Source organism: Mustela nigripes, chromosome 9 (assembly GCF_022355385.1).
Source record: "Mustela nigripes isolate SB6536 chromosome 9, MUSNIG.SB6536, whole genome shotgun sequence".
Taxonomy (NCBI): domain Eukaryota; kingdom Metazoa; phylum Chordata; class Mammalia; order Carnivora; family Mustelidae; genus Mustela; species Mustela nigripes.
Window position 1 is genome coordinate 65145931 of NC_081565.1, and position 27761 is coordinate 65173691.

The 27761-nt window shown below is 47.2% G+C and overlaps 1 protein-coding gene across 2 annotated transcripts in view; it reads right to left on the reverse strand.

The window, feature by feature from the left end:
• DAPK1 (death associated protein kinase 1) overlaps positions 1 to 27761 on the reverse strand; it is a 78025-nt gene that overhangs the window by 32537 nt on the left and 17727 nt on the right. Inside the window, exons 2-16 of one of the 2 annotated variants that reach the window (XM_059411733.1) lie at positions 19377 to 19515; positions 17961 to 18090; positions 17730 to 17778; positions 17617 to 17643; positions 16955 to 17107; positions 16553 to 16598; positions 15348 to 15437; positions 13860 to 13952; positions 11779 to 11898; positions 11236 to 11334; positions 10351 to 10449; positions 8939 to 9037; positions 7829 to 8026; positions 6376 to 6573; positions 1305 to 1403 (exon numbers count right to left, since the gene is read on the reverse strand). In XM_059411733.1, coding sequence (XP_059267716.1) covers positions 1305 to 1403; positions 6376 to 6573; positions 7829 to 8026; positions 8939 to 9037; positions 10351 to 10449; positions 11236 to 11334; positions 11779 to 11898; positions 13860 to 13952; positions 15348 to 15437; positions 16553 to 16598; positions 16955 to 17107; positions 17617 to 17643; positions 17730 to 17778; positions 17961 to 18078 — 1488 coding nt within the window. In that variant the 5' untranslated portion in view covers positions 18079 to 18090; positions 19377 to 19515. Of the gene's footprint in view, positions 1 to 1304; positions 1404 to 6375; positions 6574 to 7828; positions 8027 to 8938; positions 9038 to 10350; positions 10450 to 11235; positions 11335 to 11778; positions 11899 to 13859; positions 13953 to 15347; positions 15438 to 16552; positions 16599 to 16954; positions 17108 to 17616; positions 17644 to 17729; positions 17779 to 17960; positions 18091 to 19376; positions 19516 to 27761 lie in introns of those variants that run through there. The other variant, XM_059411732.1, reaches the window with a different exon arrangement.

The window sequence follows — 27761 nt, forward strand, 5'->3', positions numbered from 1 at the left end:
ATATATATATATATATATATATATATATATATATATATATATATATATACACTTTTCCAAGGACATGGCTGGGCAGGGTTTGATAATGGCACATCTGGCCTAGAAGCCCACGCATGGCCTTGTGGGGTTTCGTGACGGGCGGGGAAGTGCCCTAAGAAAAGGACAACCCCGTCCCACTGGCATTCCCTAGGCCTGCAGAAAAGCCCAGCTCAGGGCTCAACACTTCAGAGAACAGGGCCAGTACTTCTGGGGACAGAATGACATCAAAGGACTATCAATGCATTCAGGGAGGCAATGTTCTCCACCAGGGGTCACCAAACATTTTTTGTAAAGGGCAAGAGAGTAGATACCTTGAGCTCTGGAAGCCAAAGGGTCTCCATCACACCTGCTCACCTCTGCCCTTACAGCATGAAAGTGGCCATAAATACATAATAATGAACATGGCTGGCTCCCAATAAAACTTTATTTACAGAAACAGGCAGCAGGCTGGATTTGGCCCGTGGCCCCTAGCTTGCCAACCCCTGCGTGCCTCTCCAAGAAATGAGGCCTCCCTTCTGGTCTCAGGGCCCGATTTTCCCAAAACTGGCTGCCATTATTTTGAAACTCCAATGGCTTTCCTTAGACAAACACTTTATGTCAGCCAAGCACTAGAGTTTCAGGAATCCCCCACGTAATGGAGTGGGAGACAACCCACCATTAGGCCAGAAGCAAGTTAAATGACAGTATTTCACGGGAGCAGTAAAATGACAACCTTATCTCATTAGTCCCTGGATTTTTCCTCTTTGGTATTACATGAAATGTTAACTCAAGCGGGGCAGGACTTGGCATGGAAGGTGGAGTGGGGAGGCCGGGGGAACAGAAGCATCGCATGTAAAATCATCAGGGCCCGCCTCAGAGCCAAAGCAGCTTCTTGAGGAGAGCACAGGAGAGCACAGCTCTCCCAAGCAGTTCCCCACCCTGACCCCCACCCCCGTTGCCTCCGAAACCCCATAGGGGAGGGGAGCATTGAGAAAAGGAAAACACAGACCTAACCACACACCCCAAGGTGTTGTTGTGGAACACAGACCACAGCAGGCCTTCGTGGCAGCGCGGGCCACAAAATGCGCGGGGAAGGTGGCCAAGCCAGCCCTCCCCCTGGCCCTGTGTGGGCAACTGTCTTCAACCTGTTGTGCGGGAACGAAGCTTCTAGCAGCGAGTCCACTGAGAGGCAGTTGCCAAGTGATATCTTGCCCCTCATGCCCTTGAGGCCTGAGACGTTTTCTATGGCTTTCTATGGCATTCTCCTGCCCCAGAGGGTGACTCACCGAGGTCAGCGCCTCCACGTTGGCGCCCGCCAGACAGAGGTAGCGCACCACGTCCAGAATCCCGTTGTTGGCTGCAAGGTGCAGAGGTGTTCGGCCGTACTGGAAAACACAAGAAAGGCCAAAGAGAGTCCTTCTCACGATGGTTGCTGAGGATGGCCCTGGATGCGAGTCCATCCCATGGGTCAGCACTGTGCAAGGGATCTGGGATCCCCCTGAAGACATGGGAGGTGTGGGATACCTTCTCCAGAAACTCGCCCTCTCCTGAGGGACACAAGCCTGGCAGGACGGGGGCAAGTGTTCTCCAGTGAGAAGAGTAACTTGGAACTAAAACTGGAAAGGATGAAAGAGTAGGAGGCTTATCATAAGTAAATCAAGTCTCCCGCTGTGCGGGCAGAAAGGAGGTCTGAGTCAGGGCTCTTACAAAGGGTCCCAAAGTTCCAGAAAGATCTGTACCACAGTTCAAATATGGAAGCTGCAAGGGACAAAGGGATGTTACGAGAGCTTCTGAGGCGGCTCTACTGAGGTGACAGTGCAAGGCCATGCCTACCATGCTCCCTCATGTTTACGTCTGTGGTTCCCAAACTGTGTGCCCAGGCACCTCAGGGCACTGCAGTGAGTTCACGGGATACTGAGGAATATTTTGCATTTTCAATGGAAGCAGCAGGTTCAGACACAAAGTGAACTACTAGCTTTAAGAGGCAGTTCAGGCTCTCAGCATGAGACTGCCCTGCCTTCCTTTCTGTGGTGTTAGCACAAAGGGCGTGGGGAGGTTACAGGCGGGGAAGTGACAAGAGGCGAGTATCTTGAGGACATCAGGGTAGAGCATTAAGTGAGGGCGGCAGTGTCCAACCTGGGTTCATGTCTGAGGGTTGTGAGGTGCCCCAAAAGCGCACACGTCCCATTGGTACGCCATTGGGATTATGGAAGTCTGAAATCAAAATATTCGTTTCCTTTCCATTTGTGTGGGCTCACTTTTCCCCCACAGCTACTGAGTCTTTAGGATATAAATTCTTACTAGGTTGTTTGGAGCAAACCACTTAATAAACAGAGCGGTGAGGTATTTCTTTTGTCCTAGGGGAACCAAGAAAAAAGTTCTGAGACACCAGGACCAGGGAGGCTGAGGAATTTCAGGTAAGGCTCGCAGGCTGTTTATTTGCAGTTGTAAGCTTTTGTTCTGAAGTTAACACCCGCTGATTTAGAATATGCAAAGGACTCTGAGGAATGGGGTGGAAAACGGAAGAGATTTCCCCGGTCCCCCTCCCCCAACTTCCCTCCTTGGAGCAGGTCTTGCTGGTCCCTTTGTTGCCTTTCCCGCCAAGCTTTTAGCTCTCAATCCATAAAAGGAAACAAATAATTAGAAAAGTCAGGACAGGATCACATCCACTCTACACGTTCACCTGACAATATATGGGCGACGCTTTGCCATGCCTGTCACTAGATGTAGTACGTTCCTTCAGACACCCGAATAATAATGTCACATGTGGATACGTGTGCATGTTCATGCAGGCAGACCCTGAGGATGGACACTTAAGATGGTTCTGTTCCTTGTCCTTATAAAAAAAAATGCTACAATGTGCATACATGTCTGTATTTTGTTTGCTGTCATCCAGAGGCTTTAGAAAGCAAATATGAAGCCTTCAAATACACCAGCAATGCAGCAAGAAGGAAGAGAGGGGTTGCAAAGACGGGATGCGGTGTCTGGATTTGTGTGGAAGGAGGCGAAGCCTGGCAGTGGGAGGCATCGCCTGATGCAAGGGAAGAAGGACCACAGAGAAAAAGGACTAGGAAGTTGACACTTTTAAAGGCTCAAACCTTTCACAGAACCAAACCCAAACTCCTCGGGACTGGAGTCAAGGTCTAGCACCATCTGCACCCAAGATCCCTTTCCACCTGCGTTTTCTCTCTGTGCCCCACTGCCTGCCCCCCCCCCCCAAGCCCACACCCCCAGGTCAGCTGCCGGCGCATCCAGAGAATTGTCCCCAAACATACATGAACACTTCCCTCAGTCTGAAACACTCTCTCCTCTTCCCCATCCAGCAAAGCCCCAAGTGCCTCTGAAAAGCCCTTTCAGTTTCTCTAATGTGTCCAGCACCACTTTGCCATGCACCTGTTCCTGTGAAAGCAGAGACTGCAGGAGGAGACAGGGCTGGAGGGAAAAGCAGCCTGAGGGCAAGAACCATTCCTGCTGCTATCCCCAAGCCCCAGACCTCACCTGGCACAATGCGCTGGAGAAAGGTATTAGGACACGCTTGGCTGGCTGGGCATTCTCACTCATGCGTTTGCATGCGTGTGTGCGTGCGTGTGTGCATGTGTGTGTGCCCATCTGCGTGTGCATGTCTGTGTGTGCTTTGTATATGCATCTGTTTGCATGTGTGCGTGTCTCTGTGTGTTTGTGTGGGTGCATGTGTCTGTGCTGGTCTGTGCATGTGTATATGAGCACAATATGCTTTCCATCTTCACTGATAAGAAGAGCCATCCCAGAGGAAGAAGGCTTAAGGTCGGTAGGCTCAGTGCCACCCAGCTCTCTCTGACCCGTGCTCCCCAGCACAGCCCATTTCCACAGCCACTCTCCTGTTTTTCCCACGGGATGAAGGAAGACTGAGAAAGATCTGTTTTACTTTGATGAGCGTCAAAGGTAGTGACAAATATCTGTCCCATACTGCGGACTGGGGTAGGACCCGAACGGCCACTGTTATCTCCGGGGGAACTGAATCCAGGTAAGGAAAAGGCCAGACATGTCACAAGAAAGGAGTGACCATCTGCCTGTGGGACATGGGCTGTCATGTGCTAAGGTCCGTTTGGACAGTCGCTTACAAGGGTGCGGCCAAGTAAAGGTAGAGGTGCTTTCCGAGCAAGTAATACTCTTACTAATTCAAGATCCTCTAGAGCTCCATCACTTTCCTAAAACAAAAAGCTAGAAAAGGAAGAAAAAGCCAAAGATGTTCTCAGTTCTCTGAAGAAGGCGTGAGATGCACGTCGTGACGGTGTGCTGAGCCCCTGAGCACTGACAGCAGCCCAGCGAGCCTGTCTGCAGATCCCAGCACACAGAGCTGCTCATCAGATAGAGGCTGGGGCTCTGAGCAGGTTCCCCGTGACCCTCTGACCTGGGCTATGGACTCCAGGAGGCTGATGCCGTGGAGCTTCAGCTGTGCTCAGGTCTGTGACCAAGTCACCTGCTGAACCGCCTCTCTGAGCCACTGTGTTGCCCTATATGGTAAAAACACGTCTATGGGGATACATCTGGACGGCCAGCCACAGCATCAACAACGGAGAGCCTTTCCCAGTCAATAGGCCAGTGGTTTTTAAACATGAAAGTCTAGGATTATCTTGCCAAGTATTTTATTTTATTTTTTTTAAAGATATACTTATTTATTTGAGAGAGAGAGAGTGTGTGTGTGTGTGAACAAGGGAAGAAGGAGAGAGAGTATCAAGCAGACTCCACCCGGAGCACTGAGCCCGCTGCAGGGCTTGATCCTACAAGACCATGACCATGACCAGAGCCGACGTCCAGAGTCAGCTGCTTAACTGACTGAGCCACCCAGGTGCCCCTCTTGCTGGGTATTTTAAGAGCATATTTAGCAGGTGCAGTGCTTGCACTTAGGCGTGGGAAAACCCATTCCCTTCTTTAACTTGGTGCAAGAACCCAGAGTCACCCGCTCGGCCCCTCCACCTTCACAAGGCATAGCTCATCTTAGATGCTGTGCACACAGTGGCCCTCCGAGCATGCTGTGGCCAAATCCAAACATACCCAAGTAAGTGCCACGTTGTTCCTTGAAGCCACTTTTTATTTGTTTAAAGACTCCTGGAAGGAAAGTCAAGGTCTTGATGCTGCTTTATATCTGGCTTTCCTGTTAAGCCACTTTCCTGACTGGCTTGGCAGGATTAGAATGGGATAAACAGAGAAAGCAACCAGCGTAGCAGCTAATGGCTAAGACCTATGATCTCGTGTTTCCAAATTTCCAGAACGTGCAGATTGCCAATTTCAATTTTCATCAGAATTAATCACATAATAGGCGAGAGGAATAATTTTTGGTAGGAGTGTAATTTTCCCGCTGTTTCAGATATTAATTCTCTTACCTCAAACAAATCACAATAAAATTCTGCTGGCATCATCTGTGCCATTTATAAACAAACCCTTCCCACATTCAAATATTTAATTCCAGTTGGACTTTCTTTTTAACACAATCACAAAAGAAGAGTGTTTGCCTTTCATACAGTCACATGGCTAAAACCGCAGGAAGAGCCAACTCTTCTGTCTTATTTGGTAATGAAAATCTAGATGGTGTTCAGGGAAAAGGGAAGGTGGTAGCTAGCGTCTAGAAGCCAACATCTGGGCTCGATGGAGCATTAATTATTTATTTCCATTTCTTTATTTGCCAAATGGTAGCATTCCCTCGGTCTTACCAAATTTACTTAGCCCAAACAAGGGTTATGAGTGCTTGACCATAAAACTCTGAATGCGTGAAGCTAAGAACAGAAATCTGGGTCTTGGATTCTCAGTGAAGCATCTTCCCAAAGACTTACTGCTCCAGAAAGAGACTCTCATTTGACGGATGTTCTGGGATTCCTCTATAAGAGCTCACACACACACACACACTCCTCCTTTTCTCTCTCTTCCTCTCTCGATGTTCATAAGTGACCACCTGGCTAGGTAGGAAGTACTTATTCAGATAATAATTTTCTGTTACTTCACGAAGTTATTCAAAAGCTAAATGTAAAATATGACATTAAGGGGCACCTGGGTGGCTCAGTGGGTTAAGCCTCTGCCTTCGGCTTAGGTCATGGTCTCAGGGTCCTGGGATTGAGCCCTGCATCGGGATCTCTGCTCGGCAGGGAACTTGCTTCCTCCTCTCTCTCTGTCTGCCTCTCTGCCTGCTTGTGATCTCTCTCTCTGTCAAATAAATAAAATTTAAAAAATAAAATAAAATACGGCGTTAAATTGAGAGCCCTATAAGACCGAACAGGTGCCCATGAGTAATGAACAATGATGAGACATAAAGCGAAGCCTGGCCACACCCAGAGGCAGCTGGCCGGGTGCACATGCCAGTCCCGGCATCCCCGCCGCCATTACCTTGTTGGAGATATCCAGATTGCAGCCGGCTTCACAGAGGGCCACCACAATAGGCATGTTGCCGTCTTTGCAGGCCACATGGAGCGGGGTGTTGCCATGCCTGTCTTGGAAGTCGACAGAACACCCCTGGCCGATGAGAGTCTGGATCACCTCCACCTGACACCGTCTCACGGCAAGATGAAGAGCGATGTGTCCGTCCTGCAAAAAGTACCAGGGACCATGAGCACTTTCCCTTAGGCTCACAGGGCTGGCCACTCACCTTTTCAGCCGCCACTGGGCCCAGATGAGTTGGGGATGGCATTGCTAGCACAGAGCCTGACGGGAGGATTACATAACAGACTTTTCTCCCAGAGAGTGGGGGACAGGCTTCGTGCACCCTACTAAGTAACCACAAACTGACCATTCCAGGTGCGGCCAGTACAATCAACCAGAGAGAAAGAGCCAACACTTCTTCTTGTCCCTGGCTTTACAGAACTCAAGTAATGGTCCGTACTCCAATAGCCAGTTTTATCATGGACCTGAACACCACTTTTAAGAAACATTCGCTCAGCGTCTTTACTGACTTCCCAAGTAGAATGCCTATTCCTTTCTCTGAGTCTGGGAGAAACTGAGATGTGTTCAAGGGCTGCCTTATATATTAGGGGCGAATATAACATGTTGGCCCCAGGCATCCCCAAAAAGACCAGCCTGAGAATTCCCTCCACTTGTTACGGATTCCCTGGCGAACAGTCAGGTTGAGTGTCCGGAGCCAGGGACAGAATTTGGGGCCATGTCTGTGTGGGTACTCCAGGCTGTGACAACCACAAAAGGTCTGCAGCCATTACGAAATGTCTCCTGGGGGCAAGCTTGCTCCCAGTTTAGAACCACCTCTCCGTACTAAGAAAATACTCCAAAAATGGCAATTACTACCTTAACTACACAATCCCAAATCTGATATATAGAGTAACATCACAGCCTCACATTAAGTACAAACTCACAACAACAGATTATGCTGAATTTGTATCCTGAATAAAGGAACACCTGGTCTAGAATGGCAATTATCAGACAAACAAGGGTGGTTTTCGTCTTTTTACAAAACAGTCAGTGATGAAAGTAAATAAACTAATGATTTCTTTGTTTAATCTACGAAGTAATAGTGACTTGCCAATTTTAGTCCTAACTGAAGATTGTCTTAGGCTCAGTGATCATTGCTGTACCTGCTCCGAAGTGGAAAAGGCTATACGTAAGATAGACACCTGAGTCATGTGACATCAAGTGTTAAATGTCACAAAGGAATATTAATTATTAAACAGAATCTAGAAAAGGGCACAGAATTTCTGAAACAGAGAGGACAAAGGATCACTGTAATTTGCTACATTTGAGTTTGTTAGGTAAATTGATGCAGGAGGCTTGTGGTCCTACCAGCCCCCCAGATTGCATGCCAGGGAGCATGATACATTTACCCACAAAGCACCTTGTCGGAGGCATTGAGGTCGGCTCCGTGTTCAGAGAGACACTCCACGATGTCGTGGTAGCCCCGGGCAGAGGCTGTCAGGAGGGGCGTCTCTCCTTCTCGGTTCTTAATGTTCACGTTGCAGCCGGCTTCGCAAAGGGCTCTGGCCACGGAGTAATAGCCGTGCCAGGCAGCACAGTGCAGGGGGGTTTCTTCTTCCTGGCCAAAGAGACACACGCATGAAGAGATGGACACAGCAACACGCAGGTACGTGTGCACGGAGTTCCAGCCAAGTCATGGCGGCCCCGTGATGGCAGCACAGAGAAAAGAGCTCGTGGCCAGTGGAGCAAGATGTTCACTGGAAATAATGGATGTAGGCCTGATGTCTCTCCTTCATTAGTTTCCTGCATCCACACCTGTGTGTTGCACAAATTCAGTTTTCCCTGCCAATTACTAACTGACCTTCAGGAGCCCCCTGGAACAGTCGGCTCGGCTGTTCTAAACAAGGGAGCCCGGGTGTGGGTAGGTTTATAGCATCTTTCTTGGGAAAGTGTCTTCGTTCACATTCAGAATCCTCACGGGGGGAGAGCACTTCCTGAGCAAGCATTCCTGCCACAGTCTTAACCCCTCAAGATTTCTGTCCCGTATGTCACATAAAGATGAGTCGCACAATTTACCGTTGGCTCTGGCAAAGAAGTGCTGAGGTCATCGGGCTTTAAGAAGTGACAGGAAGGCCTATAGGCCTGAAAGGCCTGTATATTCACCATCAACGTCGTTAGAGGCTCATGTCTGTCTGCAAGACGTTATTACAGTGTAGTGCTGATGGCATGATTCTGGAACCACGACTATGGAACCAGACCGCTCTGCTACTTAGCAGCTGTGTCAGCTTGGGCAAATCACTGAACCTCTCTGTGCCTCAGTGTTCCATAAAATGAGGATAATAATAATAGCAACCCACATGCAGGATTGTCCAGAGGAGTAAATGAAAGAATGAATGAACGTTCGTGTTTCTGTTCGAGTCCCTGCCCTCTGAAATCTAAGCAGAAAACCCCAAGGACCCGACTCTATCCATCAGCTTGGGGCACATCCACGCAGCAAGCAGGCAAATGGACATCAACTACCATGACCCACCTTGTCCTGGAAATTGGGATTAGAGCCAAAGCTGCACAGTAACTGGACCACATCAGCGTGGCCATAGCGAGCTGCCACGTGAAGGGCTGTCTCTCCAGACTGTAAGAGAAACAGACAAATTCAGCGGACTGTGGAAACTGAAAGCATAGGACTGGAGGCCAAATCCCGTGCATGCCTGGCTCCACATCTTCCCCTTTAGGGCCCCCGCCACCCTCAGGCCCGATGCCCCCTTGGTGATTGGGCCCAGGACCCTGGGGTAGGATGTGTCCCACACAGCTAGCGCTAAATAAACCCAGACACATAGCTCATCCTGCTTGTCACAAAACCTCCTCAGTAAGAACGCCTCCCTGTCTGTGATGGCGGTTCTCAATCCTCTCCATATATTGATACTCACAGCCTTGGGATTTTTTTTTTTTTTTTTTAAACACAAAACTCCCGTTTTAATATTACATTATTTAAAGTTTTGCTTATGAGCAAGTTTCTGATTTCACTGTCTATGTTTAGGATGTCATTTCTTACATTCTCAGAGATTCTAAAAATATCACTTTTAGCCCACAGTCACATTCTGTGAATTTGTAATACATGCAATTTCCTCAGGATGTTTTACTTATATTTGTCCAGAACTTGGAGTATAAACAGATTTAAAACAAAACAAGATACTTGTTGCTACCTGACCAAAACTGCCGTACTATGTGTGTGTGTGTGTGTGTGTGTGTGTCTTTGACATGACTATCATCCCTTAGATATAGAGCAGTGCGCAGTCCATACAACTGTATGTGGCAGTCCTGAATGAACATGACAAATCAGTCTGCAAGCATTAGGAGCAGAGCAGGGTTGCACAGTTCAATGCATAATGGATGAGAAGGTAAGAATCCTAGGTATGTGTTCCAGCCCTGCCAATTAACTCACATGACTGTTGTGTGAACCAAATGAAACAACAGACATACGAAAGTAAATTTACCTTGCTAAATCAATAATTTTTATAATATCTTTGCCCCCCCCAAGCCTTATTTTACATGTAGTCTCATGAATCCTTCTAGTGCCTGTGCTTGTAAGACCTACACTGGCAGCTGCCTCAGAGAGGACGAGAAGGGTAAAGGTAGGTACACACGGCAATTGAATAAAAGAATCAGGACTTGGTTGTTTCTCTAGCAGAACCTTGAGTTTCCTTGTTATGGGGAAGATAAGTCACTGCTTGCATATTATGCCAACGACTTGGTAGATTTCAGCTAGCTACAGATTTTAATATTAGACCAAGCCAGAGGCAGAAAGAAACTTCTCAATTAAATTCTCTGCAGGAAGATTTTGATTACAGGCCCTATTGCTTTGGGCCCTGATGCATACGGCAGGTCAACACTCATAAGCAACCTCTTATCACTTCCCACGGTCCCTAAGAAAATAAGTGGCCTTACCTTGTCTTTAACATCCAAAGGGCATTTGTTCTCATTGAGAAATTTCAGGGTATCAACGTGGCCATGCCGAGAGGCCCAGTAGATGGCATTGGATCCACCCTATATAAAAACAAATGTGGAGTGACGTTTCCAGAGCCCAAGGCACGCATCACTCAGACTCGCTCTAGTTCCCTTTCCAAGAGACGGCAACTTCAAGGGAGCAACTTCCAAGAGGAATACACTCCCGTTTTATTTTTTAGTTTTGCCAAAAAGACCAGAGTTACATAAGATGTTGAGATTTCTGGGAAGCTCTCTGTCCTATCTTTGCAAGTTTCTTGGTAAATCTAGAATTATTTTTAAATGCCATTTTTCTTCTCTTACAACCTTCATTTCAATCTCTGTTAGAACTTTGTCTGTGCACAAGGATCAGATCCAGTCCATTTATAGTTTTGTTGAAAATCTATGGAAGCTGATGGCAGACCCATTGTAGTGACTACTCCCTGGTCAACACTTGTATCTATCCTTCCAGTGTGACCTCAAGGCGTGTGTAGAGTCCTTACTTTGTTGTCCTAACAAACGTGCAGGCAAATGTATTTCTGATGAGATTAATTAGATCATGAAAATTTTGCCAAATGTGACATTTACTAACCCTGTTGAGTAAACGTGATAAGCCAGGAGTGAATCTGAGTAGTGTACAAGGGGAGACAAGAGGAAGGGATGGGTCTGCCTTTTTCTTCATAACACAGGTTAGACTGGACCAGCCTGTTAGGCAGTTCACCTTCCTTTATAGAAAATGGAGAAATGAAGTCAGAGGCCCACGTTGTTCTCTGTTCCCTCTAAGATAGGGAGACAGTGGGAAATACTTTCTTCAAAGCTAATTCAGTGGCAATAAAACAGAACTCTGACCTTATCCTGGACATCGATTCTTGAGCCTCTTTTAATGAGCAACTGTAGTATTTGAATATTCCCACAACCAGCGGCGATCAGTAATGGAGGTGTCCCGTGCTGGAAGAGACAAGGAAGAACATTTCTTTCCAGTTTGGTAGGAAGGGAAAAGCAGCTCTCCCTGGGGCCCCACACCACACAGCTTCCCATGTCGGAATAGACACACAACCACTGCGGCACCACAGGGAAGGGGGTTCAAGAGGAGCACACACAGCCTTTCTCTGCTGGGTTCCCAACCCAAGGTGACATGTGCCTTTGCAGGAGGAGCACATTTGCAATGTCATGATTAGAGGCCCATGAGGGGGCATGAAGAAAGGCCCTCAGTGCTCTTGACCTAATTTCTAACTCAATCCACTATCAACCCAGGAGTGACTTCCTCACAGGATGGCGCCTGTAACAGCCCCAGGGAATGGAGAAGTAGAAGGGATCCTCTCCACCTTGGACTTGAAGGTGTACAGTCGTGGTGACTCCCCCACCCGCTCCCCCGGCAGAACAGCCTCAGACCTTGTTGGGCTGGTTAACGTCATAGTTGGACAATGAGCCCAGGAGGTGCTGCAGGCCAGGGACGTTGTCATCATTGATGGCGTGGATGATGGCTTTCATCACAAAGGAGTCTTCCTCATCCTTGAGAGGGACCGTGAAGAGGGAACAAGAGTTAGCTTGCTGGCCACGATCCTCTTCTCAGCATAAGAGAAATCAGTGCTCATTTGTCAAGAGAAGCATTCAGTGCAAAGTAAGCCACTTTCTCCCCAAATCCACCTGGTCATGAAGGGAAGGAGGTTCCTTTTTGTTCCTGCCATGTTGGAAACTAACACCACCTTCTGTTTACCCATATATATACACACACATATATATATGTATATATACACATATACACAGACACATACATATTTATATATACCCTAGAGGGGGAGAAGTATGAAAATAAAGGCCCAAGAAGTGGAAAGCAGATGCATTTCTTGTTACAAAAGAAAATAACTAGATAATGTTGAACAACAACTTAGTTAAATCTTTGCCACTATGTCAAAGTTTTCTTATAATAATAAGATATTCACCAAATATGGCACATTAAAACTAAGGAATAAGCCAGAAAAATCCCAAACTAAAATCTCTGGACATACAGGGATATGGCTTCTACTATTTCAAATCTGGAAAAGCAGCACATTGACAGACGTTGAATCTCTGCTTTGGGGGCAGAATGGAGAAAGCATTTCTCTCTGGGCTCAGCTTTCTCTTCTCTACGGATCTGAATCCAAACAAACTTCACAAGCGTTTTAATAATATTCGTACCAAGCCCATGTCAAGAATGTGACTGGTTTTGCTTTTCCAACACAATTCAGTTTGATGACTAAGAGACATTTGCATGAAAGTGACAGTCAAGAGAAATGGGGTGAATGGGAAGAAGAGGCAGATGGTCACCACAGGTCCCCAGGACATCAGGACATCAGGACAATGAGGGAACTGGAGCTGTGGGAGGGGTCATCCCACCTGGAGCCCTCACACAGCCCGAAGCCCTCTCATACCCTAAACTTCACATCGCACTGCTTAGATTTTCCCCTGAGCTTAATTTGTAACATGTACTTGTTTTCATCTTACTTAGATTAATAGTTTTTGTCTTGTCCCTGGTTCAGCTGTTACCCTCAAATAATCCCCTCTCTTCCTCCTTCTCCGATCTTGATTCTCTCCCACCCCTATTTTCTTCTTAACCTGTCCTATCTCTTTTTACCCTACAAAGCTACACCTGGAGTCTCAGTGAAGCAACTAGCATCAGAGGGAAGAGAAGAGCTGGTGTCTGCGGGTGTGTCATCCTGCCCATTGAGCCCCTGGACCCACTCAGGAAACATTCACTACGTAGTAGTCACGGGAACAGGCTGGTTCCCACAGAACCACCCTTTCTGGTTCCCTTTACCTTCAGGGCTCCCAAAGCCCTACTGTCTGTCAGGGGAGAGTCTCAGTGAATTCAGAGGTATCCAGCCATATCTGAAGAGTTAATCTGTGATTAGGTTTCAGTGTGGATTAAGGGAAAAAAAAATTTGGAGTTGTTCTCAAGGGCACACACACACACACACACAAGACAGGATCAACAGGGGGAGTAGGTTTAGCCTTCTGGTCTACCATGAACTCCCCCGGTGAGCCCCAGAGTATTTGCCCTGATTTTTGGGTGTGTGTGTGTTGGCAGGAGGAGTGTCTAGCCCTTTTGTACTACTATGACCCAGTATTTTCCAAGGTCAGTGGCAACAGAGGACTCTCATTTTATTCATGAAAATTAGAATAAATGCTTTCCTCTTCTGTTGACCAGTCACTCATCAAACTGTGAGTGTGGGAGGAATGGGGTGGGGGGTGGTGTTAGAGGCAGTAGGCAGGAGTGGGTATGGTGCCAATCCAAACAAAGAGAAAAGAGAACAAAAGAGGCAACAGAGTACATCAAATCAGCCACCCAGTTCCCTCCCTTGAGTGGAAGAAGAAGAGGCCTGACACTTCCGTGACTTCCGGTTTTCTGGGTTGTTGAACAAATCAAACAACCTAAACATCTGAAACGCACGGTGCGAAGAATGAACCTCACCAAGGCAAACAGGTTTGCTTACCAGAGTATCATCGCTTCTGGCAACACTCATGTTACTCCTGGACAAGAATGACCTGGATAATCTTTGGCACAGTGATATCAAGCGAACGGATTGCTTAAAAATAAAAAAAAAAAAAAAGGGAAAAAGGTGAAAAAAAACCCATGAAATTCAGGAGAAGAGGAAGAAAGAGCGTATATAATGATACTCAAATTAGTGTGAATGGCAAAGTCTTTGAGCTGGTATTCACTGCTGATGGCATGTTCTTTGCGGGGGGATTTTATAAGGGTCCTATAAGGAAGTTGGATCCTATTTGCTTAAGGAAATTTCTAAAGGTCTTATAAATTAAGACAATGGGATAGAGGTTTCCCTTCCACATTTCATTATTAACTACACAATTGCCCAGTCTGCATCCCTTCTCTTAATAGGTCCTTCTCTACTTTTTGAGCAGTGGAGTCTTACCTTAACAAACCCTTTGCACATCCCCACTCAGAGAAGCATGGTATGCAAGGGTCTTGTCCTGTGTCCTTGTGCCCAGGCAAGCTGGTAATGTGACTATCAAAATTCATGGAGTTGTTGGAAACAAACAGTGGGGAACTCCTTAGCCTATAGGGCAAACACCCCTGCATTTACTCTCAAAGGCAAAAGCAATAGTAAATAACGTGTGTGTATGTGTGTGTGTGTGTGTGTGTGTGTGTGTAAAGACAAAAAGAGAGAAACTTACAGTGGTTTCTCTATATTTTAAGACTATTCTCAGGGCTTCCTTCAGACTAAATGTTGTCTCAAGTAAGCTAGTGCTGTGGCCCTCCTCATCCCTATCATGGTACCCAGAACTTGATGGGTGTGAAAATGAGGTCTATTTCTAGCCCAGTGCTCAGAGACATGGGGCAGGTACCTGCTTCCTTTGGGCTTCACACAACCCTGGACATAGGAAGACATCCCGTCACCTTGTTAACCTTGAATTTTCATTTGTGCAAGGCTGACTAGAATGCTTTATAGAGCCATGCCCCACACAGCCCCCATAGAGGCCATCCACACTGAAAAAGCACAAGAGGCCACAGGGCAACTGTTCATGGCCTTGCCCCACTCCCACCCCCACCCATCACAGATCAAGGTTGGACTTAGAGAACCATTCACACAAGTTCTGCTAGAAACGCAATTCCATGCTGCTTACCACAAAGAACAGGTTTATTTAAAATGCGGTTTGTTGCATTTAGGAAAAGACCACTATAATTTTGTTGTGCTGATTTAAACATTTGCCTTGGGAATGGATTTTATTTAAAAAAAAATGCAAAAATTACATATGAAAATTAGAGTTAAAGAGGACTGAAATATTATTTTCACCTATCTTTTGAAAATAGCATAACGGTGCAGAACACTAGAGTAAATTTAAACAAAGAGACCAAAAAAGGATGCACTTTTGTATGGGCAGTATCAGAACAGATGAGACTGGCCAGAAGCAGTGCCACAGAGGAAAGAAATCAGTTAATCATCCCTGTCAAACACTCTTACTTTCCACTTTTTCCGGGCTGCGAACTTCTTGAACTTCTCCATGTTGACTGCCGACGCCTTTCTACTAAGTGCTTGCTGGGTATCTTTAGGCTAAAATCAAAGTCCAAGAAAGCAAATTTAGAGCCCTCAAGTGATGGAAATGTGTGCCATGACAACTTTTGGAAACCTCTAATTATTTGGGATGTGTACACACTCACCTTACGAATATAAGACAACAAATTCGGATAATATGCAAGAGCCAGGAACCTAGTCTCTGGAGGTCAACTCTCATGGCTAAGGGTTTGATAAAATCCATAAAAAGTGGATCTTGGGAAGAGCTGAAGAATTGCGCTTGGACCAGGCTTGAATTCGAACTTCCCGCACTGAGTTTGGGAATGGCAAGGTTCATGGTGAGGTCTTGTGATGTGGTATGTGAACTTAGTACCATCAGGTAGTTCAGAGGAGGGGACTCAAAGGTTAGCAAATCAGCCCTGTCTGACAGCACTAGAATTCCCTGTACTGAATTTTTTCTAGGAGAGCATTGGCTCTACTGATGAGAGAAAGAGACACCATTGCCCTCTCAGGGAGCCCAGGCAACTGCTAGGAGCTCACACAGCAGAACGCTCTGGAAGCCCCAAACCTACTTCAGCAATGCAAGTTGTTACACTGCAGTCCCCTTAGCAGTTCCATGATTTTACTGTGTAACTGCCATAGCTGGAGCAAACTCTTTAACCCAAATGCCAGTGGGTGTCTCAGGGAACGCAGAGGTATATAGTAGGCCGGGGGGAGAGGGGGCGGCAGGCTCTGGCACAGACAATTGTGCAGGGTTTGGAGCGCTTTATGGAATGCAGGCTTGGTGCTGTAGCCTTTAAATTTTACAGCAGACATCGGAAATCCAGATCTGGTATGATATTTATGCTGGAAATCAATTCCAAAAATTTTAAAATAGTCTCTGGGCCACCATCCCACTGGTCAAGCCAAAAATGGCTGTTGAGCAAACTTGGCCTTCGATTCCCTATTTAGAATCCTGCACTGTGACAGCTCACTCTCACCTCCACGACCATTAGGACACTCTCATCTGTCAGCCGCCTTTAAATACAGCACCAATATCAAAAACAATCCTCCACGCAATCTGGGGCGAGACCCCATGGTAACTTGCAATACCCCAGGGCAATGGCATTCTGGGATGCCCTCTAATACCAAACCAATCACGGCGGGCAACTTACCTTGATCCAGGGATGCTGCAAACTATCTTGAATTGTCATTCTCTTCCTTTGTAGGGGGAGGGGAAAGAAAAAAAATGCTGTGACCATAGAAGCAAACACTAAGGTTGTTTCCATGCCGGCTGGGCCTCCTAGGTAGGTGCTCTGGAAAATGCAGGTCAGGGACTGCTTAATGGAAGAAAGCCGGAACGAATGTTGGTCTTTCTGGGACTATTTTACTCTATCTGCAGGGACCGACCAAGCAGGTCCAAAGGGCCCTGCCTGCATTTTCCGAAGCGTTCCACGTGGCGTGCTTTCCTTGGCCACGCGGAACCCACCAGGCTCGCATAAATGTGGCCGCATGCACAGTCCAGGCTGTGAGTTGGAGCCACGGCCGGGAACCTTTCAGGAATGACGGACACTCACTTTGGATCCTTGACGAGGAGTCTTCTTATGAAATCTTTGGCTAGGGCACTGGTATTACTGAAGTATTCTTCCTCAAACTCGTAGTTGACGGCCGACACGTTTGCTAATGTTTCTTGCTTAGTGTCTCCAAGAAAGGGGGAGGCCCCACTTAGGCTGTTAATAAAGTGGAGGTGCAGAACATGCATGATTACCTCTTGGGTGGTCATGTCATTCCTATAACAACTGATAAGGGGAGTGAGGCTTCAGATGATAATCTGGTGCTTGGGCAGTTCCTTCAGAATCCAGTTACACCGTAGGGGGCATTTAGTTGCCATGCACAAAACCTCCAGCTTAAGGCCTAGGAGGCACTTCAAAAGTTAATTTGGAACAGCATCTAGTAGTTAAAAAAACACCCTATTTTCTTTTTTTCCTATTTTCTCAGCAGTGATGGACAGCCACGCTTGCTTTCAGCGATGATGCTGCAGTTTCTGATGACTCATTGCGAATTAGAAGAAAATGTTTAATTAGTATAAACTAAACGTGTTCTGGGGGTGTAAGATGAGTATGTTTACATAAAAAGCATGCATAAACTGAAGAGATCAACATGACACATAGATGGTTAATAAGACAGATGGTCTCAGAGAAAGAGGAAAAGAATACAAGACGTGGATTTTGATACTTACAGAATATAGGTTATGACCCCGATACTCCTAGACACAAACAGAAACAGAAGCCAGTGTCAGAAGAACAGTAAAGTAAATCAGAAAGATGACAGCATCAAGGGCATGCTCCTTACCACATATCTGCCTCTAGACCAAGAGGTTCGTAGTTGACTATCTCAGGAGCTAAGAGGAAATAAAACATGTTTAGTTTTGAATAAAAGTGAATCAACAGATTCCACCATCAGATATAAACCAGAAAGATGTACCAGGGAAACAGATGATGTTACAGCAGGGGACATTTTGCCAGTTTAATCCATTATATTTATGAGAAATAAAAGAGTGCAGGAGTAAAAAAAAAAACTTACCAACAAACTCTGGTGTCCCAAATATGTTTTTGAATTCATTTCCAAAGTCAATTTTATGGGCCAACCCAAAATCAATGATCTTGATCCGAGGTTTAGGGACATTTCTATCCAAAAGCATTATGTTTTCAGGCTTAAAAAAAAGAGAAGCGCTATAATATATTATGCTGAAGACAAAGTGGCAGAATTGTTCTTCCCCATCCCTGAAAAAAACCCAGCCAAACCTAGGGATGACTGGGTAGTTGCAAGAGAAGACCAGGAAAACAAAATATCTTGGTTTAGGTTCTCCTGGGAGCAGACCTGTGCCAGGGATTCAGGTGCGAGCGGCTTTTGTGGGAGGGGGCTCCAGGGAAGAGTTACACGGTCGAGGTTGGGGAGACAGGAAGCAGAAAGAAGGAAACCCACGCAAGGTGTCTTGTCAAGGTGGGGGTGATGGAGGGCAGTGCCCTTGGGGAACTTAAGGAGGAGTAGCACTGAATTTTCCAGCTGAAGCAGGAGGGAGTCAGGGCATTTATCCATCATCCCTCCCACCCCAACCGCCTGCACTGCTAAGAACGGCTTCTGTGGGCATCGACTCTGGTGCGTGCAGCTCCCAGGCCAGAAACCAGATGTCAGGCAGACAGTCACAAGTGTCCAGCAGCAGCGTTCGGGGTGTGTTAGTGAGTGCTGGAGGGATCCAGATGGGGTCTTGACAGCTCTGCTACAGTAAGTATGGAGAAAGTCCTCCCTCTTCTGAAGTCTCATCCTAGCTCCAATGATCTGAATCATTCACTTGCCAATCGATCACATGCTGCTTTGTGATCACTTCTCAGTGCCTTGAATCTTACATCATCATGACCTGTTGCTCCCATATATGCCTTCCCTTCCTATAGAGACCATAACCTCCCTGATAGTTACAAGTATGACATGCCTTTTTATCTCCCACAGTGCTTTGTTTCCAGGCTGCCAAAGACCCCAATTAGCCAATCTCAGAGTTTCTCTTGATTGATTGCTGGTGACAGAGTCAGGCCTTTGCATCAAGAGGCAGAGGAGAGATCAAGACAGCTTCCTCCTTATATGCCCTGCAGCTACAGGAGTTGGAAACTGGGCAGCCAGAGGCCACTCTAGGCTAAAAACACCCCATAACCAAGAATGTCCGCCTTGCTTAGAGACCTGGCTGGTAAAACCCTTTGATTCCTCCCCAGGGATTCTTGAACGTAATCATTTATCTTCAGTCTCTATCCCACAAAAGGTTAGAAATCCTTGAGTAGGTATGCACTATACACCTGCTGATTTATCTTCCTAATTCCATCTGCTACACCCATATAGGATTAAAAATAAATGTATGTCTTTCAGATGTCTCAATTTTTCTTAACAAACAAACAACCGATGCTATGATTTGCATACCCTTCTCTCCGACCTACACTCAGCAAAACGTACCTTAAGATCAAAATGGGCAATCTGTAGGGAGTGCAGGTAGTAAACACCGTTAAGAATCTGTTTGAGAAACTCGGTTGCTTCCTCTTCAGTCAGAGATTCCTTTTCAGCCAAGAAGTCAAACAGCTCTCCACCTGCGACTCTGAAAACCAGGAAGCAGAGGTTACTGGGGGTACTTCAGTTTCTCTTGTGTAGACCACTGGTGTGCTCGAATTTCAGGCAAGAGAATGGCCTAAGAACAAGTTGAAATGGCTAAGCGAGGCATCAGAGTTCTCCATGTGTCTCCCCACTGGATGGGAATTCCTTCTTCAGGCACATTCGTGCTGGATCGGTCCTGAGGATCACCCTCCTCTTGTGCTATGCTCACAGGGGAGAGCAAGGAGCAGAGATGTGATGGGGAGAAATATATCTGAAAGCATCTTACTTACATATATGTACAGGTAAGGTCTTAACTCACTGATTTAAAAACAAAGACAAAACATGGGGCACCTGGGTGGCTCAGTGGGTTAAAGCCTCTGCCTTCAGCTTGGGTCGTGATCCCAGGGTCCTGGGATGAAGCCCCACATCGGGCTCTCTGCTCAGCAGGGAGCCTGCTTCCTCCACTCTCTCTCTGCCTGCCTCTCTGCCTACTTGTCTGTCAAATAAATAAATAAAATCTTAAAAAAAAATAAAAACAAGACAAAATAATACGCCAACTTTGTGCAGAATTTATAGAACATATCTTCCTTGTGCAATCAGAGAGTGCCTGGAAAGTTCGTAATCTGTGCGTTAATCAATTCTTTTAAGCCCCAAATCACAATATATGGCTTACGGAGATTTTCTTACTGTTGTTTTGTACCCGTTTATATATAAATCCTTGTATATTTATTAATAAAGCACATTTAGTAATGCATTTTACAAATACTTTTTACGAGTAAGAATAAACCTATGCAAATCTGAAATGTATGACGTTGTTTAGGGATTTATGAATCCCTCTCCCTGGGCAGACTGTAAATCTCTGATGCACAGAGGTCAGTCCATGACTGTCCCCCGGTCTTCACACAGGCATGAAGCCTCTCATGAAACTCACGAAGCCAGGCACACAGCAAGAGCTCAAAACTTTGTTGGCCAGTGGCTAAGTGAACAAACTCCCCTTAGAAATCCACAGCAGTAATTAATGGCAAATAACAGGGAACTTTTAATAAGAGTTTTTATAAGTTCATCTTTTCTCAAGTTTACCCATACATGCACAACATAATAATTAACTGCAATTGTGCCCATAAACGCTGTGTTCATTATCTTTCTTTTGGCAAGACAGCTCCGTGAACATACCTACTACTTCCCCATCCAAAAAAGAGAACCGGTGCTTACGAGATTAAACTCCAATGACAAGAAAGCCGACGTCTTCAAGAAAGGGGTCAGATCCTGCCCCTTCACTCTCTAAGTTGTTTTTCTTAGCCTGGCCCCAGGCCCCCTAGCATCAGGATTGCTTGAGGTATTTTAAAAATACAGACTCTCGACGTCCGTTCCGGCCTCCTGCCTGAGAGTTTCCCAAGAGTGGGGACTGGAAAACGCAGAACAGCTAACCAGCGCCCCAGGTGATTCTTAGCACACTCAAAAGTGAGGACCATTTGTGAAAGTTTTAATTGCATTCTCCTGATGCACGGCTTCCCTCTGATATTTAACATCTGGATGTTTATCCGGAAGGTGAGGGGACTGTGGCGACCCAAGCAGAGAGCTCGGACAGATCTGCCATGTGCCCCAGAGCCTGAGCGAGCCAGGAAGGCCAGGAAACACCCCCCACAAGCCCCGGCCATGGAGGCGTGCAGGTGACCCCCACACTCTCGCAGGGGTGGGGGGGGGGCCTGTCTGCACCCTCCCAGCCTTGCTGCCCTACTCTCTCCACGGAGCCCTTGGCCATGAACTCTGCACTGGGTGCCCACCACTCCTCAGTTTTCTGTCTTCTTATTCCTCTTAAAACCAACAAATCAGGGAGAAGGATTCCTTCAACTCCAGAGGGTGGGGTAAAGGAGAGAAAAATGGGAAATGATGAATCAAGTGATTTGGGGAACCATGCTCTCTCATCCCCGGGTGCTTCCTTCCTCTCTGGCCTGCATGGCCTGGCGTAGGTGGCCCACACCACCGTGGGCTACGTGGTGGGGTAAGGCCCAGAGCCGGTGCACCCAGGACGCAGCTTCACTCTGCAGCTGGAAGCTTATGCATTCAGGCTGGGCCTCATTTCCTCACCAAACAGGCAGCCTAGGACTTAGGCCTTAGGATGTGAACTTAGTGCATAGACTTGGGATGTGACCAACGAAAGATAATAAATATACCTGAAGAGACTGGCAAGTCTAGCAGGAGGCTAAGGTCACTAAACAGAATGGGTGCCATTCGAAGGAGGGACACTACTGTCCCTGTAGAACTCCATGTCACCTGCCCCATTACCCAACCTCGCTGAGCCTGGGATTCCTCTTCCATCAAATAAGGGACCATCGCACACCACAGAGCTGTCTGAGGTACCATGGTGTGGAGAGCCCCTCGGGGCTCGGTAAACACTGTTTCTGTTCTCATCTGGTTTCAAACTGAAAGCCTCCCACAGAGGCAGCGGTGTGCTGGCCCATAATTCCCAACGGGCTCTCTGGGGCTGGGGGCAGGGGCAAGGCCCAGTCCAGTCCATTCCCAGGGTGTCCTACTCCTCTCATGGCCATTTCAAGCCAGCCATGGGATGACACGGACCATGGGGTTGGGAAGCACCAAGAACTTTGTAACCTGGGTGAGCCAGCCAACCTGGGCCACTGAAGCATTAGTTATCTAATGCCACAGCACATCCTGCCACATATGCTTCTGAGAGGGGGTTGTGCCTCTGGGGCTTTGCCATCTTGAATCTCGGCAGATCCCGAGGCCATGTAAGACACAGCGGAGTGACTCCATGCCGGCTTTGGTGTAGTTCTGTTTCTACCATGTGCTGAAGCCCTCACGAAGAGGGTGTCATGATCCCCAAACCACCCTGTGGTCTGAAGAAACCCTGGAAGATGGGACACCCCAGGAAGAGAGAAAAGAGGCCGAGGAACATTGAGCCAAGGAAGAAATCTTGGGAGTGGATACTTTCATCCAGCTGATGTCATGGAAGTCAGACTCCATCTGAGTCCTTCCAGAATTCCTGACTCACAAAACTGTTTGCAAAATAAAATGGTCATTTTAATTTGCTAGGGTGGACACCGTGAGCACCACCCATGCTCCCCGTGGAGGAAGGACCTGCGACTGATGACTGGAGGCATTTCAGGGCTTGCCTCTGCTGCAAACTGCCGCCCAAGGTCATGCTGCTGAGTGTAGGAACATACAGCTGGGTTGAACAAACTTCTATAAAGGGCTGGATATAAATATTTCAGGCTTTGGGGGCCACAGAGTTCTGCCCAACTACTCAGCTCTGCCCCAGTAAGGTTCAAGCAGCCTTAAACAATATATAAATGAAGGGATGTGGCTGTGTTCCAATAAAACTTTATTTAAAAACAAGTGACGGGGTGCCTGGGTGGCTCAGTGGGTTAAGCCTCTGTCTTCGGCTCAGGTCATGATCTCAAGGTCCTAGAATCAAGCCCCGCATCGGGCTCTCTGCTCAGCAGGGAGCCTGCTTCCCTCTCTCTCTCTCTCTCTCTCTGCCTACTTGTGATCTCTCTGTCAAATAAATAAAATCTTAAAACAAAAAACAAGTGACCACCTGGATATGGCTCAGGGGCTATAGTCTATCTACCCTGATATAAAGACCAGCTCATCTCAGTCCAACCTGGGCCAATCTAAGGGCCCTTCAGAACTTTCTGTTGGGCCAGCTGGGGCTGTCACTGGGCTGCAAGGCAGCACAGCCTCTTCTGCCCACTACTGCACCTTCTCCTCTGTTCCATATTCTGGTTCTAAGGGCAGTTCTTAATAAACAACCTGCACATTCAAAGTCTGCCTCCGTGGGAACCTGTCCTGCCTCCAGCAAATCTGGGGATAGTTGGTTACACAGCAATAGATGACCACAACACTATCTTGAACTGGCTGGGTCTGTTTACTCGGTTCAGCCAATGGAAACTAGATTTGCCCTTCTCTGGGCCTGGTCACCTCCAGCCTTAGTCAGTTTTCCTGTCTTGAGCAACTCAACTTCCACAGTGCTTTCTGACCACATTAGTGAGAGCCAGGAACAACCCTGGAGCTCCCAGAGGGAAGGAGAGTGAGGGACCAGCCTGCAAAATGGTCGTGCTTGACCAAGCCTGAGAGGAAGGAGGCACGGATCACCTCTGACTTCTCCATCACTCTTCTCCAGGCACTATTCACACCCCACAGTGTTCACAATACGGTTCATGCTGTGGCTTATTCAGGGAACCATTTGACTGGGCTTCAGCAGTGTTGGGAGGACCCCCCATTTCACCGGGCCTGGACCCATCCCTGGTTTCTTGCTGCCTTGAAGGTCATTACACATATATACATTCTCCTTCATGCCACTACCGGAAGGCAGGTGTTCTAGCCATCAATTTCAAATATAGCTACAAATATTTAGTCATTAATCAAGGTAATCAACACTAAATGACTTCAGCGAAGGTTTGGGGGGCATAATGATTTATTAAATTATCATTGGATAATTGACCCCATTTGCTCCCCAAATCTCAGAAGTTTGAAAGTGGCTGGAGGATTTTTTTTTCCCCATATACATGCTTAGAACCAGGATGCAAATGCTTATGATGTTGTTGGTGAACAGCAGGATAATGTTAATAAGATCAGCCCAAACCTTGGTGTTTCCATTCTTTGGTCCAAATTTTACATTTTGCTTAGGAAAAGGAAGATTGATGGGGAAAGAGAGACGAGCCATCTGTGTAGCAAATTGAGAAAGCAAGACTAACCTCCTCTACTAGGTCTTTAACTCAGAGTGTTTAAAATTATAGCATTATCATGGAAACTGTGTGACACGCATGCTAATAAGCGTTGCTGTGTTCACCAAGAAAGCTGGAGAACTGGAAGGCTCCCCCCCCCCCCCCCCCATTGCCTTCCTCTACAACCAATGCCTCCCTAAAAGGTGGCTGTCATGGAATGTAGTCAGGACTCATTAGAATGCGGAAAACGAAGGGGCCTTCAGAGTGACACAGAGAAATTACTACAGAATTCCAGTTTCTAAATTATAACACTATTCAGGGTTTGACTTTTGCTAGGAATTTTCCAGATACAGCAGGACGTGTTCTGGACTAGATCTGGTCATAAACTAAATGCAGGGGACTCGTGGCTACAAGCTAACTACACCTCATGAGGTGTTTTGAGGCAAATGCTATGATATACATCAGTGTGGGGCTGTATTTCCTCATTTGGTGAATGGGGGGGGGAGGCATTGGAACAATTCAGGGCACACCCTCACGGTCCTGGCCTGCTATGACACCAGCCCTGGAAGATAGCATGGCAAGAGGACTAGAGGGGCCTCAGCACACAGGCCCCCAACCCTGGCTCTGGCTGTGGAGGGAAGTATGGAGCTCCCCACACTTCTCTGGGCCTAACTCCACCATCTGTAAAATGAAAGGGTTGAATTATTGGGCCAAGTGACCCTCTAACCTTCCTGTGCATCACAACTCGGGGAATATGACAAAAATACAATTTCCTAGAACCTACTTCCTACTTCCTTCTGTCAGGCCTGGCCTCTGTAATATCCCAGACTATCCTCCCCTCACTCTCTCCCCTCTCTCCTTGGCCACCTGAATACCAGTGACCCAGCAGAGGACCCCGAGGGGAACCAGGAGCAGCGGAGATATTAAGAAGAAAGAATAGGGATCCTTGAATCACTGTCTGGAGGACAGCCATCCAACAGCAACTGTACTCTGAGTGAGAGATAAATCCTATTATGTTAAGCCACGGATATTTTGCAGTTGTATTCCATCTGCTCTAAATACAAAGCTATTTAATCAGAAGTAGGACTACGGTGTATTTTTAAAATTAAAACTAAAGGAAAGCAACCAAGGCAAAGCACAGAGTATGCTAACTATTCTAGTCATTTGGTGCTGGGCAACACATCTCCCCAGAACTCAGTGCCTTTAAGCAGGATAATCATTGTCTTAACTCCTGTGGCTTTTATGGGTCAGGAATTCGGGAAGGCATGGCTGGGTAGCTCTGGCTTAGGGTCTGTCACAGGGGTGGGACTCAGGAGCTGCAGCTAACACCCCGGGGATGCTGGACTGCCGTGGGGGACTGTCTAGGCACCTCTCGCCATGTAAACTCATGGCTCCATGCGGCCTCTTCATCCGGAACCATCTGGGCTTCCTCACAGCATGGCGGATTCAAGACAAGGAGACTGTTGACGTGGGAATTCCAGGCTCCAGGACCGGTGTTTCAGCAAGCATGGTGGAAGCTGCCTCAGCACTCACGGAGCACTAAAAGCAAGTCAGAAGCTCTTCTGGATTCAGGAGAAGGGGGTTTAGAACTCATTTCTGAACGAGGGAACTTCAAGGCTCTAGGCAACATGTAGGACACGAGAGGATGTTACAATCATCTTTGGAAAATACCTATTCGTCCGTCATTACCCATGATGGAGGAACTGAAATGCTCGCTCTTACTTCATCTAAATGTGTATTTTATGGGGGTGTGGTACAGTAATTGCATCAATTGGCTAGGACCACACCAACAAACAGGGTGGCCCAACTAACAGAAATTTCTTGTCTCAAGTTCTTTTGGCTCCGAGTCTGAAATCAAGATGTCAACAGCACTGTGTTCCTTCCGAACCCTCTAGAGGGATCTTCCCTGCTTCTCCTAGCTCTTAGCAGTGTGCCGGCAACCTCTGCCATCCTTGGCTGGAGATGCACCATTCACTCTAGGCCTCGGCCCTCATATGGCCTTCTCTCTGTGCATGTCGAGTCTGTGCCTCAGTTTCCCCTCTTATAAGGACACCAGCCAGACCAGATGAACGCCCATCCTAGTGGCTTCATTGTCCCTTGATGACATCCACGAAGGCTCTATTTTCAAAGAAGGTCACATTCTGGGGGGCTGGGGTTGGGACTTCAACACATCTCTTTTTTTTTTTTTAAGGGGGTAAGTACAATCCAACCCCTAAGAGGCAGCAGCCCACAGGCTGCCAGCAAAACGTTACAGGATGCCTAGCACAAATGAGCCTCCACGAGGGTAATTAGAATCTGCTGATGTTTTTCATTAGCCTCGCTTTCAGGTTTTCCTATGAAGGAAGGGTTCCTTCTCACACTGTTACATAAACTTTTAAATCCGAGTCTGAAAAACGTCAGGAGAGAAATGCTATCTCGTCCTGTCCCGAAGTCATTCCTCCAACACTTGGAGATGCGGTGGACCTCTCCCGGAGAACGTGATGTGAAGGTCGGGGGCAAGTGCCCAGACATTTCCTGGTTCTGCCTCGGAACAAAAATTAAACCTCCGAGCTCTGCGGTCTTCACCTCCGGGAGAATGTTCTTTCTTGTTAATTTAGGGGAAGCCCTGAAGGGTTTTCACACTCTCTTCTCTCACCTTCCAAATGAAATCCCCTGAGTTAACTGAGGACTTCCTGGAATGCAGAACTGAAGCTGGGAATCCGAAGGGAAAGGTCAACAGGATACCCTCCTCCTCAATTTTTGTGAACTAGGTGTGAATTGAAGGCCTGCGGTGGCCAGGGGCCTGAGCACATCATTCTCTGCTTAGATACTGTGTTGCCCCCAAAGTACCTTATAAATAGCATCCAAGGAGCCCCTAATCTTCACACCTCCTCGGAATTAGCCCTGCCTCCTTTGAATCCAAAAGACAAGCTGTATCTGAAAATACATTTTCTGCTTTTGCCTCAGATTCGAGTTCAAGGAACAACTGAAAAGGCGTTCTGGGGCTTCTCACAGAACAGCGCGCCTGGCACTCAAAACTCCCATCGAGTTCTCTGCTCAGCAGGGAGCCTGCTTCCTCCTCTCTCTCTGCCTGCTTCTCTGCCTACCTGTGATCTCTGTCTGTCAAATAAATAAATAAAACCTTAAAAAAAAAAAAAAAAGAAGTGGACCCTTAGACATGGAAGTTGGAAGGTGGGTCTGGACACACAGGAATCTAGAAGTGCCTGAGGGCAGCCAGGGGGACGATGGGAGAAAGTGCGTGCTGAGGCGGGAGGCAGGCACAGGAGGACCTGCTGACCATCCCACTCCAACGCTTACTGTGATTTTCTTTCCTGTCAAATGAAGACTTCTTTAACACGGTCCTGTCTCGACAGTGCAACAAGAGATTTTGGAGAACGTGGTTTCTTGCTTATTTAGTTAAGAGTGTGAGAGAGGTGATGAGAGACAGTCCTCAAGGCAAGTCAGTCTCGTGGGCCAAAGCGACCCTCACATCCAGAGGCTCCCCGCCGCCTGCCATGCAGCTCCCTAGAGGCCCAACCTAGCAGGTCTGTGCTTACCCAGGGAGCTGCACATTCTCTAACACATG